We start from the raw sequence: 18,981 nt of genomic DNA, 5'->3' as shown, positions 1-18,981 counted from the left end.
CCCCCCCCCAATTCCCCCAAATTGCCCCCCAAAACCCCAAATCCCCCCCAAAAAAACCCCAAATCCCCCCCAAAACTGCAAATCCCCCCAAAAAATCCCATACCCCCCCCCCAAAACCCCAAATCCCCCCCAAAAATCCCATACCCCCCCCCAAAACCCCAAATCCCCCCCAAAACCGCAAATCCCCCCCAAAAAAATCCATACCCCCCCCAAAAACCCCAAATCCCCCCCAAAACCCCAAATCCCCCCCAAAAATCCCATACCCCCCCCCCCCAAAACCCCAAATCCCCCCCCAAAAACCCCAAACCCCCCCCCAGAAAACCCAACCTCCCCCCAAAAATCCCATACCCCCCCCCCCAAAACCCCAAATCCCCCCCAAAAAACCCCATACCCCCCCCCCCAAAACCCCAAATCCCCCAAAAACCCCAAACCCCCCCCAGAAACCCCCATACCCCCCCCAAAAACCCCAAATCCCCCCCAGAAACCCCAAATCCCCCCCAAAAATCCCATACCCCCCCCCCCAAAACCCCAAATCCCCCCAGAAACCCCAAATCCCCCCCAAAAAAAACCCCATACCCCCCCCCCAAAACCCCAAATCCCCCCCAAAAACCCCAAATCCCCCCCCCAATTCCCCCAAATTGCCCCCCCAAAACCCCAAATCCCCCCAAAAAACCCCAAATCCCCCCCAAAACCCCAAATCCCCCCCAAAAAATCCCATACCCCCCCCCCAAAACCCCAAATCCCCCCCAAAAAACCCATACCCCCCCCCCAAAACCCCAAATCCCCCCCAGAAACCCCATACCCCCCCCAAAACCCCAAATCCCCCCCAAAAAAACCCCATACCCCCCCCAAAAACCCCAAATCCCCCCAAAAAAACCCCAAATCCCCCCCCAAAACCCCAAATCCCCCCCAGAAACCCCAAACCCCCCCCAAAATCCCATACCCCCCCCCCAAACCCCAAATCCCCCCCAGAAACCCCAAACCCCCCCCAAAACCCCAAATCCCCCCCAAAAAAACACATACCCCCCCCCAAAACCCCAAATCCCCCAAATCCCCCCCAGAAACCCCAAATCCCCCCCCAAAATCCCATACCCCCCCCCCCCAAAACCCCAAACCCCCCCAGAAACCCCAAACCCCCCCCAGAAACCCCAAATCCCCCCCAAAAATCCCATACCCCCCCCCCCCAAAACCCCAAATCCTCACCATCCAATCAGAGTCGGTGGCGACGCAGCGGATCCACTTCCCGTGTTGGGGGCGGCTGCACTCCTTTCATTGGGGGGGGGGGCAGTGGGGACCCCAAAATGTCACACAGAGACCCCAAAAGGGACCCCAAAAGTGACCCCAAAATAGCACACAGAGACCCCAAATGTCACACAGAGACCCCAAAATGTCACCTGGAGACCCCAAAATGGCACCCAGAGACCCCAAAAGTGACCCCAAAATGGCACACAGAGAACCCAAATGTCAGCCAGAGACCCCAAAAGTGACCCCAAAATGGCACCCAGAGACCCCAAATGTCACACAGAGACCCCAAAAGTGACCCCAAAATGGCACCCAGAGACCCCAAATCTCACCCAGAGACCCCAAAAGTGACCCCAAAGTGTCACCTGGAACCCCCAAATGTCACCCAGAGACCCCAAATGTCACACAGAGACCCCAAAAGTGACCCCAAAGTGTCACCCAGAGACCCCAAATGTCACCCAGAGACCCCAAAAGTGACCCCAAAGTGTCACCCAGAGACCTCAAATGTCACCCAGAGACCCCAAATGTCACCCAGAGACCCCAAAAATGTCACCCATGGACCCCAAAAGTGACCCCAAAATGTCACCCAGAGACCCCAAATGGCACCCAGAGACCCCAAAAGTGACCCCAAAGTGTCACCCAGGGAACCCCCAAATGTCACCCAGAGACCCCAAATGTCACACAGAGACCCCAAAAGTGACCCCAAAGCGTCACCCAGAGACCTCAAATGTCACCCAGAGACCCCAAAATGTCACCTGGAGACCCCAAAATGTCACCCAGAGACCCCAAATGTCACCCAGAGACCCCAAAAGTGACCCCAAAATGGCACCTGGAACCCCCAAATGTCACCCGGAGACCCCAAATGTCACCCAGAGACCCCAAAAATGTCACCCAGGGACCCCAAAAGTGACCCCAAAATGTCACCCAGAGACCCCAAAAGAGACCCCAAATTGTCACCCAGAGACCCCAAATGCCACCCAGAGACCCCAAAAGTGACCCCAAAAATGTCACCTGGAACCCCAAAAGGGTCACCAGAGACCCCAAAATGTCACCCAGAGACCCCAAAAGTGACCCCAAAGTGACACCTGGAGACCCCAAAATGTCACCCAGAGACCCCAAAAGTGACCCCAAAATGGCACACAGAGACCCCAAATGTCACACAGAGACCCCAAAAGTGACCCCAAAATGGCACCCAGAGACCCCAAATCTCACCCAGAGACCCCAAATCTCACCCAGAGACCCCAAAAGTGACCCCCAAATGTCACACAGAGACCACAAATGTCACCCAGAGACCCCAAAAGTGACCCTAAAAATGTCACCTGGAACCCCCAAATGTCACCCAGAGACCCCAAAAGTGACCCCAAAATGTCACCAGGAACCCCAAAACTGTCACCCAGAGACCCCCAAATGTCACCCAGAGACCCCAAAAATGCCACCAGGAGACCCCAAAGGTCACCCAGAGACCCCAAAAATGCCACCAGGAGACCCCAAATGTCACCCAGAGACTCCAAAGAGTCACCTGGAGCCCCAAAAGTGACCCCAAATTGTCACCCAGAGACCCCCAAAGTGACCCCAAAATGGCACCTGGAACCCCCAAAGTGCCCCCCAGAGACCCCAAAAATGCCACCTGGAACCCCCAAATGTCACCCAGAGACCCCAAATGTCACCCAGAGACCCCAAAAATGCCACGCCACCAGGAGCCCCAAAAGTGACCCCAAAGTGGCACACAGAGACCCCAAAAATGTCACCCGGAGACCCCAAATGTCACCCAGAGACCCCAAAAGTGCCACCGCGAGACCCCAAATGTCACCCAGAGACCCCAAAAGTGCCACCGCGAGACCCCAAATGTCCCCCCGCGCCCCCAAAGCTCACCTGGAACCCCAAAAGTGACCCCAAATTGTCACCCAGAGACCCCAAAGTGTCACCCAGAGACCCCAAAGTGTCACCCAGAGACCCCAAAAATGCCACCGGAAGACCCCAAATGTAACCCAGAGACCCCAAATGTCACCCAGAGACCCCAAAAATGCCACCAGGAGCCCCAAATGTCACCCAGAGACCCCAAATGTCACCCAGAGACCCCAAAAGTGCCACCGCGAGACCCCAAATGTCCCCCCGCGCCCCCAAAGCTCACCTGGAACCCCAAAAGTGACCCCAAAATGTCACCCAGAGACCCCAAATGTCAGCCAGAGACCCCAAAAGTGACCCCCAAATGTCAGCCAGAGACCCCAAAAGTGACCCCAAAATGGCACCTGGAACCCCCAAAGTGCCCCTCAGAGACCCCAAAAGTGCCACCGGGAGACCCCAAATGTCACCCAGAGACCCCAAAAGTGCCACCGGGAGACCCCAAATGTCCCCCCGTCCCCCAAAGCTCACCGGGAACCCCCAAAGTGACCCCAAATGTCACCCAGAGACCCAAATGTCACCCAGAGACCCCCAAAGTGACCCCAAAATGGCACCTGGAACCCCCAAAGTGTCCCCCAGAGACCCCAAAAATGTCACCCAGAGACCCCAAATGTCACCCAGAGACCCCAAAAGTGCCACCGGGAGACCCCAAATGTCACCCAGAGACCCCAAAAGTGCCACCGGGAGACCCCAAATGTCCCCCCGTCCCCCAAAGCTCACCGGGTATTTGTGGACCTCAATCAGCTGCACCTGAGAGCCGTGCCGGAGATCTGCAAAGGTGGGGACAATTTGGGGACGTTTGGGGACAATTTGGGGTCATTTGGGGGACATTTGGGGACAATTTGGGGTCATTTGGGGGACATTTGGGGACGTTTTGGGGACGTTTTGGGGACAATTTGGGGCCATCTGAGGAGAGATTGGGGTCATCTGGGGACAATTTGGGGACATTTGGGGACATTTGGGGACAATTTGGGGACGTTTTGGGGACATTTGGGGACATCTGAGGAGAGTTTGGGGACGTTTGGGGCCATTTGGGGACATTTTGGGGATGTTTTGGGGACATTTGGGGACAATTTGGGGACATTTGGGGGACATTTGGGGACGTTTGGGGACGTTTTGGGGCCATTTGGGGATGTTTGGGGACATCTGGGGGGACATCTGAGGAGAGTTTGGGGCCATTTGGGAACATTTTGGGGACATTTGGGGACGTTTTGGGGACATTTTGGGGACGTTTGGGGACGTTTGGGGACATTTGGGGACGTTTTGGGGCCATTTGGGGACGTTTGGGGGACATTTGGGGACGATTTAGGTACAATTTGGGGACATCTGAGGAGAGTTTGGAGGCATTTAGGGCCGTTTGGGGACATTTTGGGGACGTTTTGGGGACGTTTTGGGGCCATTTGGGGACGTTTTGGGGCCATTTGGGGATGTTTGGGGACATCTGGGGGGACATCTGAGGAGAGTTTGGGGCCATTGGGACATTTTGGGGACATTTGGGGACGTTTTGGGGACATTTTGGGGACGTTTGGGGACATTTTGGGGACGTTTGGGGACATTTTGGGGACGTTTGGGGGACGTTTGGGGACAATTGGGGGACGTTTGGGGACATTTTGGGGACGTTTGGGGGACATTTGGGGACAATTTGGGGACATTTGGGGACATTTGGGGACAATTTGGGGACATCTGAGGAGAGTTTGGGGCCATTGGGACACTTGGGGACATTTGGGGATGTTTGGGGACGTTTGGGGGACATTTGGGGGACAATTTGGGGGACATCCAAGGAGAGTTTGGGGCCATTTAGGGACATTTGGGGACAATTTGGGGGACATCTGAGGAGAGTTTGGGGACATTTGGGGCCATTTGGGGCCATTTGGGGGACATTTGGGTACGTTTTGGGGACATTTGGGGACGTTTTGGGGACATTAGGGGAGTTTGGGGACATTTGGGGACATTTGGGGATGTTTGGGGACGTTTGGGGGACATTTGGGGACATCTGAGGAGAGTTTGGGGCCATTTAGGGCCATTTGGGGACATTTTGGGGACATTTGGGTACGTTTTGGGGCCATTTGGGGACGTTTGGGGGACAATTAGGGGACAATTAGGGGACAATTTGGGGACATCTGAGGAGAGTTTGGAGGCATTAAGGGCCATTTGGGGACATTTGGGGACGTTTTGGGGACATTTTGGGGACATTTTGGGGACGTTTGGGGGACATTTGGGGACAATTTGGGGACAATTTGGGGACAATTTGGGGACAATTTGGGGGACATTTGGGGACATCTGAGGAGAGTTTGGGGCCATTGGGACACTTGGGGACATTTGGGGATGTTTGGGGACGTTTGGGGGACATTTGGGGGACAATGTGGGGGACATCCAAGGAGAGTTTGGGGCCATTTAGGGACATTTGGGGACAATTTGGGGATATTAGGGTACGTTTTGGGGACATTTGGGGACAATTTGGGGACGTTTGGGGACAATTTGGGGACAATTTGGGGCCATCCAAGGAGAGTTTGGGGACGTTTGGGGACATTTGGGGACATTTGGGTATATTCTGGGGACGTTTTGGGGACATTTGGGGGACATTTGGGGACATTTGGGGACAATTTGGGGACATTTTGGGGCCATCCGAGGAGAGTTGGGGGACGTTTGGGGACAATTTGGGGACGTTTGGGGGACATTTGGGGGACATCTGAGGAGAGTTTGGGGCCATTGGGACACTTGGGGACATTTGGGGACGTTTTGGGGACATTTTGGGGACATTTGGGGACAATTTGGGGACATCTGAGGAGAGTTTGGAGGCATTTAGGGCCATTTGGGGACGTTTTGGGGACATTTTGGGGACGTTTTGGGGACGTTTGGGGGACATTTGGGGACAATTTGGGGACAATTTGGGGACATTTGGGGGACATTTGGGGGACATTTGGGGGACATTTGGGGACAATTTGGGGAAATTTGGGGACATTTGAGGACAATTTGGGGACGTTTGGGGGACATTTGGGGACATTTGGGGACATCTGAGGAGAGTTTGGGGCCATTGGGACACTTGGGGACATTTGGGGATGTTTGGGGACATTTGGGGACATTTGGGGATGTTTGGGGACGTTTGGGGGACATTTGGGGGACATCCAAGGAGAGTTTGGGGCCATTTAGGGACATTTGGGGACAATTTGGGGATATTAGGGTACGTTTTGGGGCCATTTGGGGCCATTTGGGGCCATTTGGGGGACATTTGGGGACGTCTGAGGACGTCTGAGGAGAGTTTGGGGCCATTTAGGGCCACTTTGGGGCCATTTAGAGCCACTTTGGGGTCATTTGGGGCCATTGGGGGCCATTTAGGACCATTTAGGGCCACTTCAGGGCCATTTAGGGCCACTTTGGGGTCATTTGGGGCCATTTAGGACCATTTAGGGCCACTTTGGGGCCATTTAGGGCCACTTAGGTCCAATTTGGGGCCATTTAGGGCCAGTTGGGGCCATTTAGGGCCACTTTGGGGCCATTTAGAGCCACTTTGGGGCCATTGGGGGCCATTGGGGGCCATTTAGGACCATTTAGGGCCACTTCAGGGCCATTTAGGGCCACTTAGGTCCAATTTGGGGCCATTTAGGGCCTGTTGGGGCCATTTAGGGCCACTTTGGGGCCATTTAGGGCCACTTTGGGGTCATTTGGGGCCATTTAGGGCCACTTCAGGGCCATTTAGGGCCACTTTGGGGTCATTTGGGGCCATTTAGGACTATTTAGGGCCACTTTGGGGCCATTTAGGGCCACTTAGGTCCAATTTGGGGCCATTTGGGGCCATTTAGGACCATTTAGGGCCACTTCGGGGCCATTTAGGGCCACTTTGGGGCCATTTGGGGCCATTTAGGACCATTTAGGGCCACTTCGGGGCCATTTAGGGCCACTTTGGGGTCATTTGGGGCAATTTAGGACCATTTAGGGCCACTTCAGGGCCATTTAGGGCCACTTTGGGGTCATTTGGGGCCATTTAGGACCATTTAGGGCCACTTTGGGGCCATTTAGGGCCACTTAGGTCCAATTTGGGGCCATTTAGGGCCTGTTGGGGCCATTTAGGGCCACTTTGGGGCCATTCAGAGGCACTTTGGGGTCATTTGGGGCCATTGGGGGCCATTTAGGACCATTTAGGGCCACTTCGGGGCCATTTAGGGCCACTTTGGGGTCATGTGGTGCCATTGGGGGCCATTTAGGACCATTTAGGGCCACTGGGGGCCATTTGGGGCAACTTTGGGGTCATTGGGGGCCATTTAGGGCCACTTTGGGGAGGGGCCACTTTGGGGCCATTTAAGGCCATTTAGGTCCACTTCGAGGCCATTGGGGGCCATTTAGGGCCACTTTAGGGTCATTTGGGGCCATTTAGGGCCACTTTGGGGCCATTTGGGGCCACTGGGGGCCATTTGGGGCCATTTAGAGCCACTTTGGGGTCATTTGGGGCCATTGGGGGCCATTTAGGACCATTTAGGGCCACTTCAGGGCCATTTAGGGCCACTTTGGGGCCATTGGGGGCCATTTAGGACCATTTAGGGCCACTTTGGGGCCATTGGGGGCCATTTAGGTCCACTTTGGGGTCATTTGGGGCCCTTTGGGGTCACTTTCAGGCCATTGGAGGCCATTTATGACCATTTCGGGCCACTTTGGGGCCATTTGGGGCAACTTTGGGGTCATTTGGGGCCATTTAGGTCCACTTTGGGGCCATTTAGGTCCAATTTGGGGCCATTTAGGTCCACTTTGGGGCCATTTGGGGCCATTTGGGGGTCCCACTCACCCCACAGACGCACGGTGCCGTCCTCTCCCCCCGACAGACACTGGGGGGGGGTCCCGTAGGGCCACGCAGTGCACGCAGTCACGGTGACCCCGCAGCTCATGCTGGGATTTGGGGTGGGGGGGGAACAGTGGGGTCAGCCCGGCCCCATAGATCCCATAAAGACCCATAGAGATCCCATAGAGCCCCATAGAGATACCACAAAGCCCCATAGAGATCTCATAAAGACCCATAGAGATCCCATAAAGGCCCATAGAGATCCCATAAAGAGCCACAGAGATCCCATACAGACCCATAGAGACCCCATAAAGCCCCCTAGAGATCTCATAAACACCCATAGAAACCCCATAAAGACCCACAGAAATCACATAAAGCCCCATAGAGATCCCATACAGACCCATAGGGATCCCGTAAAGCCCCCTAGAGATCTCATAAACACCCATAGAAACCCCATAAAGACCCACAGAAATCACATAAAGACCCATGGACATCCCATAAAGACCCATGGAGATCCCATAAAGACCCACGGAGATCCCATAAAGCCACACGGAAATCCCATAAAGCCCCACGGAAATCCCATAAAGCCCCACAGAGATCCCATAAAGCCCCACAGAGACCCCATAAAGACCCATAGAAATCTCATAAAGACCCATAGAGATCCCATAAAGCCCCATAGAGATCCCATACAGACCCATAGAGATCCCATAAACACCCATAGAAACCCCATAAAGACCCACAGAAATCACATAAAGACCCACAGAAATCACATAAAGACCCATGGAGATCCCATAAAGACCCATGGAGATCCCATAAAGACCCATAGAGACCCCATAAAGCCCCATAGAGATCCCATAAAGCCCCATAGAGATCTCACAAAGACCCACAGAGATCCCACAAAGACCCCATAAAGATCCAGAGAGATCCCATAAAGCCCCATAGAGATCCCACAAAGCCCATAGAGATCCCATGAAGCCCCACAGAGATCCCATAAAGACCCATAGAGATCCCATGAAGCCCCATACAGACCCCTTAAAGACCCACAGAGACCCCATAAAGACCCCATAAAGATCCCACAAAGCCCCATAGAGCCCCACAGACCCCAGAGAGACCCATAAAAGACCACAGACCCCCCCCCCCCCAAATACCCCCCCCCATAAACCCCCATCCCCCCCATTCCCCTCATGGCCCCCCATTCACCCCCCCTGGCCCCACAAATAACCCCACAGACCCCCATCCCCCCAAATCCCCCCCATAGACCCCCATCCCCCTATAGACCCCCATTCCCCCCCATAGACCCCCATCCCCAAACCCCCCCATCTCCCCACAGACCCCCAATCCCCCCCATCCCCCCATAGACCCCCATCCCCCCACCCCCCCCCAGCCCCCCATCCCCCCATAGACCCCCATTCCCCCCATCCTCCCCATCCCCCCATAGACCCCCATTCCCCCCATAGACCCCCATCCCCCCCATAGACCCCCAATCCCCCCCACCCCCCCAGAGACACCCATTCCCCCCATCCCCCCAATCCCCCCACAGACCCCCATCCCCCCCAGCCCCCCATAGACCCCCATCCCCCCCATTCCCCCATAGACCCCCATCCCCCCACAGACCCCCATCCCCCCCATTCCCCCATAGACCCCCATCCCCCCACAGACCCCCATCCCCCCCATTCCCCCATAGACCCCCATCCCCCTATAGACCCCCATTCCCCCCCATAGACCCCCATCCCCCAAACCCCCCCATCTCCCCACAGACCCCCAATCCCCCCATAGACCCCCATCCCCCCCATTCCCCCATAGACCCCCATCCCCCCACAGACCCCCATCCCCCCCATAGACCCCCATTCCCCCCCATAGACCCCCAAATACCCCACCCTCCCCATCCCCCCAATCCCCCCATAGCCCCCCATATCCCCATAGACCCCCATCCCCCCCATCCCCCCAAATCCCCCCCATAGACCACCATCCCCCCATAGACCCCCATCCCCCCGTCCCCCCAAATCCCCCCATCCCCCCCCAAATACCCCCATCCCCCTATAGACCCCCAATCCCCCCCATCCCTCCCACCCCCCCAACCGCCCCCATCCCCCCATAGACCCCCATCCCCCCCCCAGCCCCCCATCCCCCTATAGACCCCCATCCCCCCCATAGACCCCCATCCCCCCCCCAGCCCCCCATAGACCCCCAATCCCCCCCATAGACCCCCATCCCCCCCCAGCCCCCCATTCCCCCCCATAGACCCCCATCCCCCCCCATAGACCCCCAATCCCCCCCACCCCCCCAGCCCCCCAACCCCCCATCACCCCCCACCCTTCCCATCCCCCCATAGACCCCCATAGACCCCCATCCCCCCCATAGACCCCCATCCCCCCCCAGCCCCCCATCCCCCCATAGACCCCCATCCCCCCCATAGACCCCCATCCCCCCATAGACCCCCATCCCCCCATAGACCCCCATAGACCCCCATCCCCCCCATAGACCCCCATTCCCCCATAGACCCCCATCCCCCCCATAGACCCCCATTCCCCCATAGACCCCCATCCCCCCATAGACCCCCATCCCCCCCATAGACCCCCATTCCCCCATAGACCCCCATCCCCCCATAGACCCCCATTCCCCCCATAGACCCCCATCCCCCCAATCCCCCCAAATCCCCCCATCCCCCCATAGACCCCCAATCCCCCCCATAGACCCCCATCCCCCCATAGACCCCCATTCCCCCCCATAGACCCCCAAAAACCCCCACCCTCCCCATCCCCCCAAATCCCCCCATAGACCCCCATCCCCCCCCAGACCCCCCAACCCCCCCATAGACCCCCATCCCCCATAGACCCCCATGCCCCCCCACAGACCCCCAAATATCCCCACCCCCCCATCCCCCCCATCCCCCCAATCCCCCCATAGACCCCCATCCCCCCATAGACCCCCAATCCCCCCCATCCCCCCCATTCCCCCCATAGACCCCCATCCCCCCCATAGACCCCCATCCCCCCATAGACCCCCAATCCCCCCCATCCCCCCCAGCCCCCCATAGACCCTCATCCCCCCCAATCCCCCCCATAGACCCCCATCCCCCCCATATCCCCCCCCTTACGGTGAATGCTCCGCTCTCCAGATCCATCACCCTGACCACTCCGTCCCCCCCTGCCATCACCAACGAGTTATCCTTTGGGGGGGGGGGGGGGAAGGGGGGGGGGGGTGAAAAACAACACCGTGACGTCAGCACGGTGACGTCATCGCCGTGACGTCATCGCTGTGATGTCATCGGCACGGCGCCGCTCACCCGGTGGTTGATCTGAATGCTGTTGATCTCCGGGACCTCCAAACTGCTCCTGGGGGGGGGGGAGGGGGGGGGTCATAATTTGGGGTTATTTGGGGTCAAAATTTGGGGTTATTTGGGGTCATATTCTGGGGTCACTCGGGGTCACTATTTGGGGTCACTCGGGGTCACATTCTGGGGTTATTTGGGGTCATAGTTTGGGGACATTTAGGGTCACATTCTGGGGTCACTCAGAGTCACAGTTTGGGGTTATTTGGGGGCACATTCTGGGGTCATTTGGGGTCATATTCTGGGGTCAATCGGGGTCACACTTTGGGGTTATTTGGGGTCATAGTTTGGGGTTATTTGGGGTCATATTCTGGGGTCACTCAGGGTCACTATTTGGGGTCACTCAGGGTCACACTTTGGGGTTATTTGGAGTCATAGTTTGGGGTCACTCAGGGTCACATTCTGGGGTTATTTGGGGTCACTATTTGGGGTCACTCAGGGTCACACTTTGGGGTCACTCGGGGTCACATTCTGGGGTTATTTGGGGTCATAGTTTGGGGTCACTCGGGGTCACATTCTGGGGTCATTTGGGGTCACATTCTGGGGTTATTCGGGATCTCATTCTGGGGTTATTCGGGTTCACACTTTGGGGTCCTTTGGGATCCAATTCTGGGGTCATTTGGGGTCACAGTTTGGGGTCATTTGGGGTCATATCCCGGGGTCCCTCAGGGTCACACTTTGGGGTCATTTGGGGTCACATTCTGGGGTCACTCGGGGTCACACTTTGGGGTTATTGGGGTCATGGTTTGGGGTTATTTGGGGCCCCACTTTGAGGTCATTTGGGGCCCCACTTTGAGGTCACTCAGGGTCACACTTTGGGGTCACTCAGGGTCACACTTTGGGGTCCCATTCTGGGGTCATTTGGGGGCACAATTTGGGGTCACTCAGGGTCACAATTGGGGGTTATTTGGGGTCACACTTTGTGGTCTTTTGGGATCCCATTCTGGGGTCGCTCAGGGTCACAGTTTGGGGTCATTTGGGGTCCCATTTTGGGGCCACTTGGGATCTTATTCTGGGGTCATTTGGGGTCACGCTTTGGGGTCACACTTTGGGGTCATTTGGGGCCACTTGGGATCCCATTCTGGGGTCATTCGGGGTCACGCTTTGGGGTCACACTTTGGGGTCATTTGGGGCCACTTGGGATCCCATTCTGGGGTCATTCGGGGTCACGCTTTGGGGTCATTGGGGGTCGCATTCTGGGGTCATTTGGGGTCACACTTTGGGGTCATTTGGGGTCCCATTCTGGGGTCATTTGGGGTCAGGCTTTGGGGTCACGCTTTGGGGTCTCACCTGCACGGGGGTCTCCTGGTCCACACCTCCTTGCAGCCCTATAGGGGTTCAAACCCCACACCGTCAGCCCACAGCCAACCCCCCCCCCCCCCCAATAATACGGAGGGAGGGGGGGTCAGGGGTCGGAGGTCAGGGGTCAGAGGTCAAAGGTCACCTTCTTGGCCAGGTCAGCCCAGTTCCAAGCCTTCACTTCGCCATCGCTGGCGCTCAGCAGCTGCCGTTCCCCACAGGCCAAGGCGTACACCGGGCCTCGGTGCGCTGACAGGGGTCAGAGGGCACGGGGTCAGAGAGCACGGGGTCAATGGGGGTCGGAGTCAATGGGGGTCGGAGTCAATGGGGGTCGGAGTCAATAGGCAGGGGGTTCAGAGGGCACGGGGTCAATGGGAGTCAGGGTCAAAGGGCACGGGGTTCAGAGGGCAGGGGGTCAGAGGGCACGGGGGTCAATGGGGGTTTGGGGTCAAAGGGCAGGGGGTGAAAGGCAAGGGGTCAGAGGGCACGGGGTCTATGGGGGTTGGGGTCCAAAGGGCAGGGGGTCAATGGGGGTTGGAGTGAAAGGGCAGGGGGTCAATGGGGGGCCGGGGTCAAAGGGCAGGGGGTCAATGGGGGTTGGGGTCAAAGGGCACGGGGTTCAGAGGGCAGGGGGTCAATGGGGGTCGGAGTCAATGGGGGTTGGGGTCAAAGGGAACGGGGTCAATAGGCAGGGGGTTCACAGGGCACGGGGTCAATGGGAGTCGGGGTCAAAGGGCACGGGGTTCAGAGGGCACGGGGTCAGAGGGCACGGGGTCAATGGGGGTCGGAGTCAATGGGGGTTGGGGTCAAAGGGAACGGGGTCAATAGGCAGGGGGTTCACAGGGCACGGGGTCAATGGGAGTCGGGGTCAAAGGGCACGGGGTTCAGAGGGCACGGGGTCAGAGGGCACGGGGTCAATGGGGGTCGGAGTCAATGGGGGTTGGGGTCAAAGGGAACGGGGTCAATAGGCAGGGGGTTCACAGGGCACGGGGTCAATGGGAGTCGGGGTCAAAGGGCACGGGGTTCAGAGGGCACGGGGTCAGAGGGCACGGGGTCAATGGGGGTCGGAGTCAATGGGGGTTGGGGTCAAAGGGAACGGGGTCAATAGGCAGGGGGTTCACAGGGCACGGGGTCAATGGGAGTCGGGGTCAAAGGGCACGGGGTTCAGAGGGCAGGGGGTCAGAGGGCACGGGGGTTAATGGGGGTTTGGGGTCAAAGGGCAGGGGGTGAAAGGCAAGGGGTCAGAGGGCACGGGGTCTATGGGGGTTGGGGTCCAAAGGGCAGGGGGTCAATGGGGGGCAGGGGTCAAAGGGCAGGGGGTCAATGGGGGGCTGGGGTCAAAGGGCAGGGGGTCGATGGGGGGCCGGGGTCAAAGGGCAGGGGGTCAATGGGGGGCCGGGGTCAAAGGGCAGCGGGTCAATGGGGGTCGGGGTCAAAGGGCAGGCGGTCAATGGGGGCCGGGGTGAAAGGGCAGGGGGTCAATGGGGGCCGGGGTCAAAGGGCACAGGGGCAAAAGGCACGGGGACAATAGGCAGGGGGTCAAAGGGGGTTGGGGTCAAAGGTCACAGGGTCAAGGGGGTCGGGGGTCAGAGGGCACGGGGTCAAGGGGGGCCGGGGTCAAAGTGCAGGGGGTGAAAAGGCAGAGGGGACGGGGTCAATGACCCCACAGAACCCCATAGAAACCCCACAGAGACCCCATAGAGCCCCACAGAGACCCCATAGAGCCCCACAGAGACCCCACAGAATCCCCAGAGACCCCACAGAGCCCCATAAAAACCCCATAGAGACCCCCAGAGATCCCACAGAATCCCCACAGAGCCCCATAGAAACCCCACTGAGACTCCAGAGACCCCATGGAGCCCCATAGAAACCCAAAATCTCCCCAGAGACCCCGAAGAGCCCCATAAAACCCCCCCAGAGACCCCATAGAGCCCCACAGCCCCACAGAAACCCCACAGAATCCCCATAGAGACCCCACAGAGCCCCAAAACCTCCCCAGAGACCCCAAAGAGCCCCATAAACCCCCCCCCGAGACCCCATAGAGCCCCACAGAAACCCCACAGAGACCCAGTGAAACCTCCCAGAGACCCCATAGAGCCCCACAGCCCCCCCAGAGACCCCATAGAGCCCCATAGAAACCCCACAGAATCCCCATAGAGACCCCATAGAGCCCCATAGAAACCCAAAATCTCCCCAGAGACCCCACAGAGCCCCTTAAAAACCCCACACAGACCCCATAGAGACCGCATAAAGACCCCACAGTCCCCCCCGAGACCCCATAGAGCCCCACAGAAACCCCAGAGTCCCCATAGAGACCTCACAGTGCCCATAGAGACCCCACAGAGCCCCCATAGAGCCCCATACAAACCCTACAGAGACCCCATAGAGACCCCACAGAGCCCCATAGAGACCCCACAGAGACCCCATAGAGTCCCAAAGTCCCTTAGAAACCCCACAGAGCCCCAAAACCTCCCTATAGAGCGCCATAGAACCCCACAGAAGCCCCATAGAGCCCCCATAGAAACCCCCCAGAGACCCCATAGAGACCCCACAGAGCCCCAAAACCTCCCCAGAGACCCCAAAGAGCCCCATAAACCCCCTCCCGAGACCCCATAGAGCCCCACAGAGGCCACACAGAGCCCCACAGAGGCCACACAGAGCCCCACAGCCCCCCCAGAGACTCCATAGAGCCCCATAAAAACCCCACTGAGACCCCATAGAAACCCATAGAGACCCAAAACCTCCCCAGAGACCCCACAGAACCCCATAAAAACCCCCCAGAGACCCCATAGAGCCCCACAGCCCCCCCAGAAACCCCACAGAATCCCCATAGAGACCCCACAGAGCCCCATAAAAACCCCACAGAGACCCCATAGAGCCCCACAGCCCCCCCAGAGACTTCATAGAGCCCCATAAAAACCCCACTGAGACCCCATAGAAACCCATAGAGACCCAAAACCTCCCCAGAGACCCCACAGAGCCCCATAAAAACCCCCCAGAGACCCCATAGAGCCCCACAGCCCCCCCAGAAACCCCACAGAATCCCCATAGAGACCCCACAGAGCCCCATAAAAACCCCACAGAGACCCCATAGAGCCCCACAGCCCCCCCAGAGACTTCATAGAGCCCCATAAAAACCCCACTGAGACCCCATAGAAACCCATAGAGACCCAAAACCTCCCCAAAGACCCCACAGAGCCCCATAAAAACCCCCCAGAGACCCCATAGAGCCCCACAGCCCCCCCAGAAACCCCACAGAATCCCCATAGAGACCCCACAGAGCCCCATAAAAACCCCACAGAGACCCCATAGAGCCCCACAGCCCCCCCAGAGACTCCATAGAGCCCCATAGAAATCCCACTGAGACCCCATAGAAACCCATAGAGACCCAAAACCTCCCCAGAGACCCCACAGAGCCCCATAAAAACCCCCCAGAGACCCCATAGAGCCCCACAGCCCCCCCAGAAACCCCACAGAATCCCCATAGAGACCCCACAGAGCCCCATAAAAACCCCACAGAGAAACCCATAGAGCCCCACAGCCCCCCCAGAAACCCCACAGAATCCCCATAGAGACCCCACAGAGCCCCATAAAAACCCCACAGAGACTTCATAGAGCCCCATAGAAATCCCACTGAGACCCCATAGAAACCCATAGAGACCCCAAACCTCCCCAGAGACCCCACAGAGCCCCATAAAAACCCCCCAGAGACCCCATAGAGCCCCACAGCCCCCCCAGAAACCCCACAGAATCCCCATAGAGACCCCACAGAGCCCCATAGAGCCCCACAGAGACCCCATAGAGCCCCACAGCCCCCCCAGAGACTCCATAGAGCCCCATAAAAACCCCACTGAGACCCCATAGAAACCCATAGAGACCCAAAACCTCCCCAGAGACCCCACAGAGCCCCATAAAAACCCCACAGAGACCCCATAGAGCCCCACAGCCCCCCAAGAAACCCCACAGAATCCCCATAGAGACCCCACAGAGCCCCATAAAAACCCCACAGAGACCCCATAGAGCCCCACAGCCCCCCCAGAGACTTCATAGAGCCCCATAAAAACCCCACTGAGACCCCATAGAAACACGTAGAGACCCAAAACCTCCCCAGAGACCCCACAGAGCCCCATAAAAACCCCCCAGAGACCCCATAGAGCCCCACAGCCCCCCCAGAAACCCCACAGAATCCCCATAGAGACCCCACAGAGCCCCATAAAAACCCCACAGAGACCCCATAGAGCCCCACAGCCCCCCCCAGAGACTCCATAGAGCCCCATAAAAACCCCACTGAGACCCCATAGAAACCCATAGAGACCCAAAACCTCCCCAGAGACCCCACAGAGCCCCATAAAAACCCCACAGAGACCCCATAGAGCCCCACAGCCCCCCCAGAAACCCCACAGAATCCCCATAGAGACCCCACAGAGCCCCATAAAAACCCCACAGAGACCCCATAGAGCCCCACAGCCCCCCCAGAGACTCCATAGAGCCCCATAGAAATCCCACTGAGACCCCATAGAAACCCATAGAGACCCCAAACCTCCCCAGAGACCCCACAGAGCCCCATAAAAACCCCCCAGAGACCCCATAGAGCCCCACAGCCCCCCCAGAAACCCCACAGAATCCCCATAGAGACCCCACAGAGCCCCATAGAGCCCCACAGAGACCCCATAGAGCCCCACAGCCCCCCCAGAGACTCCATAGAGCCCCATAAAAACCCCACTGAGACCCCATAGAAACCCATAGAGACCCAAAACCTCCCCAGAGACCCCACAGAGCCCCATAAAAACCCCACAGAGACCCCATAGAGCCCCACAGCCCCCCAAGAAACCCCACAGAATCCCCATAGAGACCCCACAGAGCCCCATAAAAACCCCACAGAGACCCCATAGAGCCCCACAGCCCCCCCAGAGACTTCATAGAGCCCCATAAAAACCCCACTGAGACCCCATAGAAACACGTAGAGACCCAAAACCTCCCCAGAGACCCCACAGAGCCCCATAAAAACCCCCCAGAGACCCCATAGAGCCCCACAGCCCCCCCAGAAACCCCACAGAATCCCCATAGAGACCCCACAGAGCCCCATAAAAACCCCACAGAGACCCCATAGAGCCCCACAGCCCCCCCCAGAGACTCCATAGAGCCCCATAAAAACCCCACTGAGACCCCATAGAAACCCATAGAGACCCAAAACCTCCCCAGAGACCCCACAGAGCCCCATAAAAACCCCACAGAGACCCCATAGAGCCCCACAGCCCCCCCAGAAACCCCACAGAATCCCCATAGAGACCCCACAGAGCCCCATAAAAACCCCACAGAGACCCCATAGAGCCCCACAGCCCCCCCAGAGACTCCATAGAGCCCCATAGAAATCCCACTGAGACCCCATAGAAACCCATAGAGACCCAAAACCTCCCCAGAGACCCCACAGAGCCCCATAAAAGCCCCCCAGAGACCCCATAGAGCCCCACAGCCCCCCCAGAGACTTCATAGAGCCCCATAAAAACCCCACTGAGACCCCATAGAGCCCCACAGCCCCCCCCAGAGACTTCATAGAGCCCCACAGCCCCCCCCAGAGACCCCATAGAGCCCCCCAGAAACCCCACAGAGCCCCCCGTGACCTCTCACCCCGGAAGCAGAAGAGCGGCTTTTTGCTCTCCTCCGTAGCCCCGGCCCCCAGCGCGGCCGCCAGCCCGAAAATCGCCACTTCGCCGTAGTTATTCCCCGCCGCCAAATAACGGCCGCACGGGGAAGGGCTCTGGGACAGAACGCTCATATGAAGCAGCTGCCGGGCGCGCCGGGGCCCAGCGGGGGACACACAGCCCCGTTCCGCCGCCTCCGGATCCTCCTCGCCGGGCGCCGCCATCTTGCGGCTTCTCCGAGTCGCGGGGAGATGACGTCACAAAACCGCGCGCGGGCGGGAAAAAGCGACGTGCGGCGCGCTGCGCATGCGCAGTCCCCACGGCGCGCAGGTCTCTGGCGGCTCTGCGCATGCGCCGGCTCCGTGCGGAAGCTCTGCGCATGCGCAGAAGGAGAGCGTGTTATGGCGGCAGCACTGCGCATGCGCCGTTTCCATGGCGACCGCGTCTCCACGTGCGGCGCCAGCAGGAGGACGATGACGCGCATGCGCAGTGCTGGGAAGGCGGAGGCGCAGTCGGTTGTGCGCATGCGCCGTCCCCTTTGAGGGGCGGGGGGGGCAATGGGGGTCTATAGGGGGGGAATGGGGGGTCTATGGGGGATGGGGGATCTATGGGGGGAATGGGGGTATTTGGGGGGCTGGGGGAGTGGAGGGAGGATGGGGGGTGGGGGGCTATGGGGGATGGGGAGGGATGGGGGGAGAATGGGGGTCTATGGGGGCTGGGGGTATTTGGGGGGCTGGGGGGGGATGAGGGTCTATGGGGGGAATGGGGGGGATGGGTGGGATGGGGGTCTATGG

General features: G+C 58.4%; 1 protein-coding gene across 1 annotated transcript; it reads right to left on the bottom strand.

The window, feature by feature from the left end:
• Positions 1 to 1,190: 1,190 nt before the first annotated feature.
• Positions 1,191 to 18,423, bottom strand: LOC121108727 (THO complex subunit 6 homolog; the record flags this gene model as incomplete). Its single annotated transcript, XM_040656837.2, is given in 9 exon segments — positions 1,191 to 1,266; positions 3,865 to 3,914; positions 7,922 to 7,971; positions 7,973 to 8,022; positions 11,013 to 11,084; positions 11,202 to 11,250; positions 12,537 to 12,574; positions 12,691 to 12,794; positions 18,174 to 18,423. Coding segments are annotated over 9 exon segments (727 nt in total), but the record flags the coding sequence as incomplete, so codon positions are not given.
• Between the last annotated feature and the right edge of the window lie 558 nt (positions 18,424 to 18,981).

The sequence above is a fragment of the Gallus gallus genome (assembly GCF_016699485.2).
Source record: "Gallus gallus isolate bGalGal1 chromosome 36 unlocalized genomic scaffold, bGalGal1.mat.broiler.GRCg7b 36_unloc1, whole genome shotgun sequence".
NCBI lineage: Eukaryota > Metazoa > Chordata > Aves > Galliformes > Phasianidae > Gallus > Gallus gallus.
The sequence above is the reverse complement of the archived record's forward strand: the minus strand, read 5'-3'. Positions and strand labels throughout refer to the sequence as shown.